The sequence below is a fragment of the Penaeus japonicus genome, unplaced genomic scaffold (assembly GCF_977035675.1).
Source record: "Penaeus japonicus unplaced genomic scaffold, GWHDUDI00000001_assembly GWHDUDI00000002, whole genome shotgun sequence".
In the NCBI taxonomy this organism is placed as follows: Eukaryota; Metazoa; Arthropoda; class Malacostraca; order Decapoda; family Penaeidae; genus Penaeus; species Penaeus japonicus.
The window spans coordinates 31,266,554-31,277,583 of NW_028234404.1; the positions used below are offsets into that span (position 1 = coordinate 31,266,554).

Consider the following 11,030-nt stretch of genomic DNA (forward strand, 5'->3'; position numbering starts at 1 on the left):
CAAACATCTGAATGTCTCACCTAACTTCAGACCTGATGAATGTTTTTTCTAAATCTAACATGTAGAAAAGAAATCATTGATTTGGCACAAAGAAAATAAAAAATAAAATAAAATGAAAAAGATCAGTCAATAAATAAAGAAAATAGAGTGAAAAATGACATAGCATAAAAATAAAAGTTATATGAAAAGGAAAGAAATAGAACACTCTGAATTGGTTCTGAATTTCAAACATGAGTTTTAGGAAAAACTGACATTAAGTTGTAAGTAAGATACAAAGTAACTTAAGACCTTTTACAATAGCTTAGGATAAAGTTGTTTATAGTGAAATATTCTATTTTTCATACAAGGGCAGTAAATCTATCAATAAATGTTTAATATTTACGTACTGTCATTCATTCATTAATAAATAACTTAAATTCTAAGTTTTTGCCCATTGAAAATTACCAACTTTATGCAAATCTATGGCAAATCTTTCTGGTTTGTGTAAATCAAATATTCTCCTCATATGCAATGCCTATATACAGCCTTGACCCTTTCATCAAGCAGGCATTTTCATGTGGTTGGATCATTTTTCAAATTGCAGTTTTCCTTTTTTTTCTTTTTTTTTTTAATTATAAGATTATTCCTTTAAGTAATGATGACTTATCATAACAAATGCTAATTAATATCACTTTCCTAATATATCATATATGGATATATTTCATATAATATGTCTAGAAAAAAATGAGAACACACTGCTTCAGATGCCCAGCACAAGCTGAATATCTTAAGACGTGGCCTGTCTCAGAAAGGTTAAACTGAAGGCCTTGAATGATGAGAAGTGGGCACAAAAACTACACAAGCATATAAACAATTACTTACTCATGAACAACAATCATGTAATTATAAGCTGGATACAAGTTTATCACTCATGCCTAAACAGTGATTAATTTTATAACAATTAGATATTTTGAAACTTACAGGTGTTGCGGCAAAAAGAGCACAGCCAATTATAGAGCTTTCTGTACCCATCAAATCACGAGGATTTATGGTGACAGGTCCACGACAACCGACCACCTGTATAAAAAAGAGAGAATTACTTATACTTCATAAAAGAGGGAAAATATATGAAAATATGACAAAATAAGATTTTAAGCAAATTAACACTACTCTTAAACTATAAGACACTTTTAAAATCTATCCTAGACCTTCATGAATGATGATACACCTAACTGTGTCTATGCAATGGTAGAAAAAACAGATTATTGAAGAATGAGACAACAATATTGAAATTCTCCTCGATTTCATCTTCTGGTCTGAGGATTTGAAACTGGGTTTTTAATAACCTATTTTGTGTATATTGAGTCTTCCTACCAACCTTTACATCAAAACTACATCTAATGAGGAAAACAGGAGACAAAATGCAGATGAACTTCCACATTAACTTACAATGGTCCTCCCACGGCTTTTCATGAGAGTCAAGTCATGACCAAGGTTAACGTTTGACAGCATCTCCACAATAATGTCAAACTTCTCCCCTTCTAAGAGATTTTCAATATATTTACTATCTCGATGGTTGAAAGCTGCATCAGCACCTGTTTCTAGCACCAACTCAATCCCTTCTTTTGTGCCAGCTGTTCCAACTACATAAAGACCTATAGAAAAAAAAAAAATAGTAGTTAGCAATGTGTTCAGGCTTTGATGGCACAGCTTCTCTTCTATTTAGAGAAGACTCTACCTTTTTAACTTGCTATGGACTCATACAAGAGATAGCACACTTCCAATTAAAGTTTAGAGCGTTTTTTAGGTCAAGGGTAATAAAAAAAATTATTTTCTACTTGGAACCTCAAAGGCACCAGCTGATATCTGTCATTAAAACTGCCTGAATCAGTTACTATTGGAACATCCCAAAGTTAAAATAATGTAACTTATCAAAATTAAACTCACCATGGTTCTTTGCTATCTGTATGGCAGCAAGTCCAACTGCACCACTTGCTCCATGAATCAACACCCTTTCTCCTTTTTTTGCTAGGCCTCTGTTGAAGAGAAAATACTTTCTTGAAATACTTCCAACTACAGTCTGAGATCTGGTATCTTCATCAACAATGGTAATCACATAAATCAAATGACATATATACTAACTTACCCTATTTGGTAATATCAGTATGATGTGAGCTAGAGAAACATCAAAATATATGAAAGAATTTGACAAATCGTCAAACATTTATACTCTTGTGATGTACACACCATTGTCTAAAATTAAAAAAAACTGCATAAAACAGCTTTTCACAATAAGCAGCATGTTACATATCCTTATTCAATTGATTTGGCTATCAAAATCAAATATACTTACTTCTGTAAAAGTGCTCTGTAAGCTGTAAAATAAGGGATACCTATGGCAGCACCTTCATCAAAAGTCAAGGAACTTCCAAGAGGAAAAACATATGGCTCGTCAACACACGCATACTCTGCTAGTGTTCCCATCTGGGTTGTCTGGGATGAGAACACTCGGTCTCCCGGCTGAAAAATAATTTGGGATCGGTAATAATTTAAAATAAATCATTGTTTTAAATCTATCACTTATCTGGAGAAATATCTTATTATTTTCTTTACAATAAAGAGAGTTAAAAAATGAATACCCATTTTTCTTAACACAGAAAATACAAACAAAGACAAAAGAAAGAGCAAAGGCACTATATAAAGATTCTAAAATCTTTCCCAACACAACTTTAATACTCACTTTAAACCTAGTGACTGAGGGTCCTACGCTGTGAACAAGTCCTGCGGCATCTTTTCCTGGGGTGTAAGGCAGTTTCGGAAGGTTTTTATATTGTCCTGCACGCACATAAGTGTCGACAGGGTTCACCCCACTGGAATGTACTTTGATCAAGACCTGTAAAGGAAATCCAATTATTATATGAATAAAATGAATCTTACAAAAGGAGATAATGTTTAAAAAAAAAAGTTGTGTATTCATATACATACCTTAATATAGATCTAGATCTAGAAACACAGATTTAGATATATATAACCATAGTTATATCCCCTTGGTGCATCGTAACCTTTAAACATGTCATGGTGATTTGAAATTTCCACCTGGGATCAGGAGGATATCCCCATGTTAAAATTGCCATGATGTTTCACCACTGGAAGGGGAAACCCGCAGAAACACACACACACTTATATATATCTATATACAGTACTTATTAATCTAAGTATGATATCACCTATCTGAACTAATTAATAATACCCACAAGCATACATATTCGAAATAAATTTCCATATACCTGTTTATCCCCTACAGTTGGAATTGGGAGGTTCTCAACCCTCATCTGGTCAGATCCCCCAAACTGACGTACTAAAACTGCTCTCATCATCTTGACTGACGTGCTCCTCATCGGTGTTATGCTGAGGATATGAATAATTAATGCGTTTTTTTAATTTAATTTAATTTTTTTTTAATTCCCCAACTCCGTATCATCTATCAGTGACATGCCTCAAGGATATATGGTAAAATCTATGACACTTTATATGCTATTGATATGTGTATATATAGAAAAAGTAAAAAAAAAAAGTACAAATATATACACATATACACTGCCCGGTACAATTTACTATCACAACTGTAGTATTCCAAATAGAACTTTCTTGGCAATCATATTGGGTGTATTCTGTCGAAATCCATTTGAAATTTGTGATAGTCTGTGATGAAAATCCCATAACCATCTGCCTAATCCTAGAGTGGCACAGTGCCAGTTTACCCTCTGGAAAAGGTTAACAAACCTCCACAACCTTTATTTTATTAACCCACACAGGACGGGTGGTACAGCATGTGTACCGCGCATTCAAAAGCCCAGTTGCCGGGCGGCACAGTATTGTGCCGGCTATTCAATTGATTTAGGCCTAATAATTCGAAAGCCCCGGCATTTGGACATTCTAGGCTAGAAATCCCCCGTCGGGAATGGGTTAAGGAGAGGCTTAAAATGATTTCTCATTTTTTGACAATAAGTCACTATGGAAGTCTACAATCTCTCTCTTGCTGGTTCATAGTTGGCATTTGCTGGAGTGCCAACGGAGGAGGTGCAGAGGCCACAGTAATAGATAGATGCAAGGTGTTAGTAACTCACTCACTCACTCAGAGAGAAAGAGAAATACACACATACACAGTTGCTATAAAAAACTAAAGATTGTCCAATGCCTGCAGGAACTAAACTATATACTAAAATATACCAAATAATAAGACTTAGCAACCATGATAATTTTTACCATTAAAGCTATGATTCCATATTAACATTTTCATACAGGGAAACACACATTCATCAATTAATTACTCTACATATCTGAATCACCGATATTCACCTAAATTAATATTAGCAATTTAGTATATATTGCAGCCACGAAAAACAATGCTGCTGATAGCAGAACTTAAATAAGTTTTTTTTTTTCATCGTAAATATATTCCTATTGTAAAATAACAGACAATTCGAGACTTCAAATTGAACAGGAGCAATCAAATAACAACCAAAATTAATTTACATTAATAATATTAAAATAACATTTATGGTGTACAGCAGATACAAATGCCACATATTTACTGGGTTCGTCAGTTCTAACACCCATTTCAGCAATACTTATTAAAGTGAAAACAGACACACAAACCTAATGCAGTCAACAGGAATGCATGACACTCACCAATAACTGCCAATCACTAAATAAATAAAGTCACCTTGGAATTATCCTCGAGTGATGATGGCGGAGTGGTTGGTGCCGCGCCTGGGATAACTCGCTATTTACTTCCGTCTGTCTATAAAACGCGAATGTAAGAACAAAAAATAAATACATTGACACAATATGCATCATCATCAATTTCAGCTTCAGTTCGAGCGAGAAACTAATTCTCTAGTCTCTTCTTGGAGGTATTAAGATAAATGCTAGTTGGCATCTGGTCAACCTCTCGCATTATCAGCTGTAACACAAGTCTATTCAATGGATGTTCACGTCAATGTATATTGTCATGGTGAACTCGGACTCCTTTTATCATCGCTAATCATGACTCTTGGTGTAAGTATCTCCTGGTATTTCACACACAAAATATACACGTGTATATATATATATATATATATATATATATATATATATATATATATATATATATATATATATATATTCACCATTACACTTATATTATACATACTTATACACCCAGATATTACACAAAAAATATAAATCATTATATTATACATATACAATATACATTATATATATAAATACGTCTTACGTGTAAGATCTGTCAGTGGTGAGATTTGTAATTGAACTTTTCCATATTTGAAGTATATCCGATAATAAGTGTCTTACTCATTGGTATCTCTACTTAAATAGAGTAGATAGATGCATGTCACTTTTTATTTTGTCAAACTGCGTTAATTCGTGATTGGTCTGCGGTAAGACGGATAAAACATGTCAGTTGTGCACACGGTTGGGATGCTTATACCTTCGATACGAAGTTTCACTCAAATGCATGTATCGAGACTATTATATACAATATTTAGACAATACAACTCCATCGGAGCTGATATGGGAATATTTTAGAACAAATAGTAAATGTGCAACAGATTAACATTAACATTATGCCGTCTTGCTGAAACTTAAGGATGTGGATAGGGATTAGACCTATTAGATCTAGTCTCAAACTGTACATATCTTTGTATATTCATGGGATATGGACAGACATTTACACATACTGTCTACATACCTGTGCCTGTATCTGTACCTGTTTATTTCCTCAGGGATCATATAAACCCCTAATTATTATTGCAAGACTATTTTACTCTTATTTTGACCCATTCACACTGCTCGTTTAATTACTGGTTTTCCATATCACAGCATATTCTGTCTTAATTTTATCTGAATGTTATAACACCTTAATAATCCCTGGTGGTTGATAATTCTAACAAAAGAAAGAATTACCCTATATAGGTCAACGTTTCTATGAATACAAAACTTATTTCCTCACACCACGATGTATGGATAAACTAAAGTATTAATTTTAACATTTTCACTTAGTAAGTCTTATATTATCTTTTGTGGTAGTTCCAAGTGGAAATGTATTTCAAACTTATTTCATATCTACAAAATCACCTATTAGAAAGTTTGACCTATTATGGTTTCAACTGTAAAACCATGGAGCCTAAAATTCTATGTTTATCTGTGATGTGATTGAATGAATTTTAGGTTTTGGTAGTTTAGATTCGCTCATATTCCCTATTCCCAGTAGGGATTTTTGAAACATTTAGTTTGAATGGCGAATAAACCAGGATTTAAAATCAGATGAAAAAGGAAAAATTACGTTTTTTTTTCTACTGGCACCCCAATACATGTTCAATCATCATTCGGTCTTTATATCCAATGCATACACATTTCACGTATTAATGCAGCAGCAGTAAAGACTTTGTTAGTTTGTCTGAATGATCTTTGTTTCTTTGGAGACTAGCCTTGAATAGTAAATTCCTGTAATAGATAATTACTGATGAATGTAGGTGTGCTACTTTGCACCCTTACAATAATTTTTCTCTAGCCGATTGGAAATACTTAATGCATTGTTCCTTTTTTTTGCAAATAATGTTAAGCCTCCATTATAATTATACCAAAGAGTTGCTCGTCTTGATTGGCTAAAAAATTTCTCTAAGGCTTGAAATAAACAATGCTTTACAGTTGTATTTGTTTTATTTCTCATACAAACATCAAATACATGTTTATTACATCAAACACGAAGTAAAAAACAAAAAAGATCGTGCTTTCTTGCTGAAAGAAGAAAACATTTGTATCCTTGAGGGCATGGGCATCATATTTGAGGGCATCATATTTGAGGGCATCATATTTGAGAGCATCATATTTTTCATCAAAACTTGAGCTCATGGGTAAACAACGTAGAGGAAACAACCTTAGTTGTAATAAGAATTTTATTGATACATCCGAACAGATAATTTTCGTTTTGCTTGGTTTTAATGTTTTGAATGGAAATGCTACAAAATTAAATATTTACTGTTGCAATATCTGGTTTCATCATGTCAACAAAAGTACAACCAATTTTACATTTTAGAAAATATGCCTAGTATATGTTGTCACCCTAAAACAGTAAGGAAAGCAGTGCCTAATTCAATGAATAGATCGTAACTTTTGCTACAAGATAGAATACAAATTAAATAATTGGAAAAGTACCGAAATTTTAGGTAATAGTGGCAACTAAAACCGAAGTGATTTACAAAGATTTTATATTAAACAAATGTGCGCAGCTTTTAACAAACAGATGTTCAGCCTTCCTAAATGTTTCTCATTTCAAAAAGGTAAGGGATATACTCCTCCGCTCGGCCCGAGGAAAGCAGTACCTTCACTTACTGGAGGAGGCACCCAGCACCCCTTTCATGAGAAGATACACAAGCCGGGTGTACCGATGAGACCGATCAACCTCTGGAATTGGCAGCGCTCACCATCGTTTGGCCAAATGTCAGGCTAAACCCCTCTCTGGCGCCATGGGAATTATAAAGGATTCCCACCGCAGGAATTCCAACAACCATATCAAAACTGCTCCAAAATTCCAGTTACAGAAATAAAAAGTTGGCTAGTTTTGAAATAAAATCCCTCTTCACAAAAGTTCCCGCTGAGCCGTCCGAGCATGTGAGAGGGTCGTCAGCACCATAGATGATAGTTTGCTCCCGCTGCCTGAACACGACTTCATAGAACTGGTGAAACTGTGCGTGAACTTCGGGTCTTTCGAGTTTGCAAGAGTGTGTCACCAACAGGTCATCGGTCTCGCTATGGGCTCAACATTGAGAGCGGTTCTGTCCTGCCTTTATGGAAATATTAGAAAAGGACCACTACAGAAACATAGTCGGCAGACATTCGACTTGACTACGATACGTAGAAGTCGTGGTAATCGTCCCCAAATCATTTTTATATCAAACTCTAACGCGACTGAATACCGACCACAACAAGATTCAGTTTACTATAGAGGAAGTGGAATGTCAAACTACTCTCTCAATACTATCATCAATCGGGGCGATAGCGACCTATGATTGTCAGTCTACAGAAAGCCAACGAATAAAGACGATCTCATCCACTATTACTCCGCACACAACAATAAAACCAAATCAGGAGTCGTTACAGGGTTCTTCCTCGGGGCTTTGAGGATTTGCAGTCCAGAATTCCTAGATGATGAAATAAAGTACAGACCCACAACATGAAACTAGCAAGTTTTGATGTGGATTCCCTGTTTACGAATGTTCCTCTTGATGATGTGCTAGACTTTTTAGAACGTAACTGACTGCAGCTCCTCAGAAGATTCCCGTTCCGGTTGATTATTTTATTGAACTTGTTTGTTTATGCGTCTCGAATAACGTTTTTTCTTTTGAGGGAGAATTCTATAAACAGACTAACGGTATCGCGATGGGTAGTAGTTTAAGTCCGGTCCTTGCTAATTTATACATGGAAATGTTTGAAACTGAACTCCTTCCGGCCATCCTCCCTCAGGGCTCGGTCTGGTTTAGGTATGTTGATTATATTTTTTCTATGTGGCCAGCAAACCGACCGGATTTCGATGATTTTTTGCGTAAACTTAACACTCTTGCTCGTACCATTAAATTCAAAGTAGAATGGGAAAGTGCTAGTAAATTACCCTTTCTTGACATATTATTGCATAATTTCAATGGTTATTTAAAGTTTTCAGTTTACCGGAAACCCACTCATGTTGCTAATTACCTTCATTTTTCTCATATCATCCCTTATCCATTAAGAAATCAGTAGCCTCGTCTATGTTTCTTAGAGCATACAGGATCAGTGATAATGAGTTTATTGATAAAGAGATTAGCATCATTATGGAGTCCTTTAAAAATCTTGGTTACCCTAAGTTTTTCTTAGAACAAGCGCATTCATATGCTAGATCAAAATTTTATTCACATACTAAAGTCATGCGTAAGGACAGGTCCGATAGCTTATTAGTTGTACCATTTAATCAGTCACTCGAAGATAAGCGGCAGTTATTTAAAAAAGTGGACATCGATATAGTGTTCACTTATCCTAACACGTTGAGTAAATCTTTGGTTAAACACAATGCATCCAGCGCTACCCTTGGCACTTCTTCAGGCATTTATGCTATTCCTTGTAATGAATGTCCGAAGTTCTACATAGGTGAAACGGGTAGAGAGCTGGAAAAAAGAATAAGTGAACACAAACGCGATGTCAGGTACGCTAGGGAATCGAATGCTTGTTTTATTCATATGCGTGATGCCGGTCATCAACTAAATTGGAGTAACGTAAAATTAATTCACAAATCGTCAAATGCGTACGAAAGAAAGATGCTTGAATCTCTTAATTAAAAAAGTTTCCTAATTTTAACTTGAGTACTGGACAATGGGGGTTGGATGATCTTACCTCCTTTCTAGTGGGAAAAGCATTCCCTAGATTAATTGACCTTAAACATCCTTCTGTGACCTGATTCAGCCCTTGTTCCTACTGTCATCCTTTCCCTATATATTCTTGTAAAAAATTACTTCTATTCATTTTTGGATTGCTTTCGCCTGATGAGGAACTTTCTTTAAAAGTTCGAAACGTCGCGAGTTTTTCCTTTCAATTAGTGGCACTGTTTTATTATTTTATTATTATTTTATTATACATCATTGAAGCCTTCATGAAACAAGTACCCCAGGCGATTACTTCTGTTCATTATAACGAGGTCAGAAACCAAACCCGCTCCCCTTCTAAGTTCTTGGTGCTGCCTCAGTGCAGTATATCCCAGGCGGTCAGAGTAAGCATTTCGGAAGCACCATCAAGATCGCCAATACTTCTGGTACGACTATAGGTGACTAGTACGAGAGAGCAAGCTGTCCATTAAAAAATCCTACAGCGCCTTATGCTGTAAAGGATGTCAGAAATGGTACTATGATGAAACAAGACGGTTTCAGCACGAGAATATACGAACATCGAGCTGACGTCCGACACCACAGGACTTCCAACGTTATGGTGGTACACATAGAAGCTAACCAAAGTGATCCATGAAGGATTAAATAAACTAATAGGAAAATGATGGGAGCCGCATACATCGCGACGGAGGAGAACACGAACACAGCGTCGGCCGTCTTCAAATTATTCTAGATAGCGGCAACGTCTATTATGTGGAAAACAGGTGACAGGTCATGGGTATCAGCTGATTTGTCAGCTTTTAGCTAGCATATATGTTCTTACAAGCTTGTTGTAGTATGTAGTTATGAACACGGAGTAATCAGAAACGCGTCAATTACACCTCTTGCGTTGTGGAAATTATTCAGTCTCATTTATACCTGTCTAGAGCCAGCGATTTCACAGAGCAGACGTATTTTTGTCCTCTCTCGTGACCTAGTGACCTGACCTTAGGTGATCTGATAATCCTGACAATTAGATCTTGCGAATCTATCAGATAAATTGTGAGCCAGTGAGTGACGCTTTGTCTACATAAGTGCCATGGTGATTACAATTTCTATAGTGATAAAGTGATAGAAAGTGAGTGAAATTCGCACCGGAGTTGATCACAGCTTCAGCGTGCGAGCTGGTTTTTGGACTGGAGCGTCTGTTTGATAACGCCCCTTGTCAACAAAGTGAGGTCGGGGAGACTGTGTTGACCTTGTCGGACCTCAGGCATGCCCTGAGGCAATTCGGGGAATACCCTCCCCGGGTTAAATCTGACGTCATGGCTAGTGCTGCCATACCGGCGTCTGAGGCCCCGACCGACCCAGGAATGGAAATGGAAAACGAACCCTTGACAAGTAAAAGGCCAGCAACACTCAGCAACGAAGACATCACCATGGATTGCGGCAACAACGGCGACCCTAACGGGAAATGCGAAAACCCGCAAAAGAAATTGAAGAAATCCACAAACGACACTGAGGCAGAACCGAAAGAAAGGGAGAATGATATTCCCCCACAAGACGAAACTGACGACGACGGATTCACACTTGTGCAAAACAAGAAGAAGAAGAACCCAAAGAAATCGAACGCTGAAGCCGGACCACTGGAAAACGGAC

At 36.2% G+C, this 11,030-nt stretch overlaps 1 protein-coding gene across 3 annotated transcripts in view; it reads right to left on the reverse strand.

The window, feature by feature from the left end:
- LOC122242975 (zeta-crystallin) overlaps positions 1-4,988 on the reverse strand; it is a 6,034-nt gene extending 1,046 nt beyond the window's left edge. The window contains exons 1-7 of one of the 3 annotated variants that reach the window (XM_086549746.1): positions 4,672-4,988; positions 3,267-3,387; positions 2,720-2,872; positions 2,333-2,499; positions 1,927-2,015; positions 1,429-1,634; positions 961-1,056 (exon numbers count right to left, since the gene is read on the reverse strand). In XM_086549746.1, coding sequence (XP_086405872.1) covers positions 961-1,056; positions 1,429-1,634; positions 1,927-2,015; positions 2,333-2,499; positions 2,720-2,872; positions 3,267-3,377 — 822 coding nt within the window. In that variant the 5' untranslated portion in view covers positions 3,378-3,387; positions 4,672-4,988. The other 2 variants (XM_086549743.1, XM_086549751.1) reach the window with 2 other exon arrangements.
- Between the last annotated feature and the right edge of the window lie 6,042 nt (positions 4,989-11,030).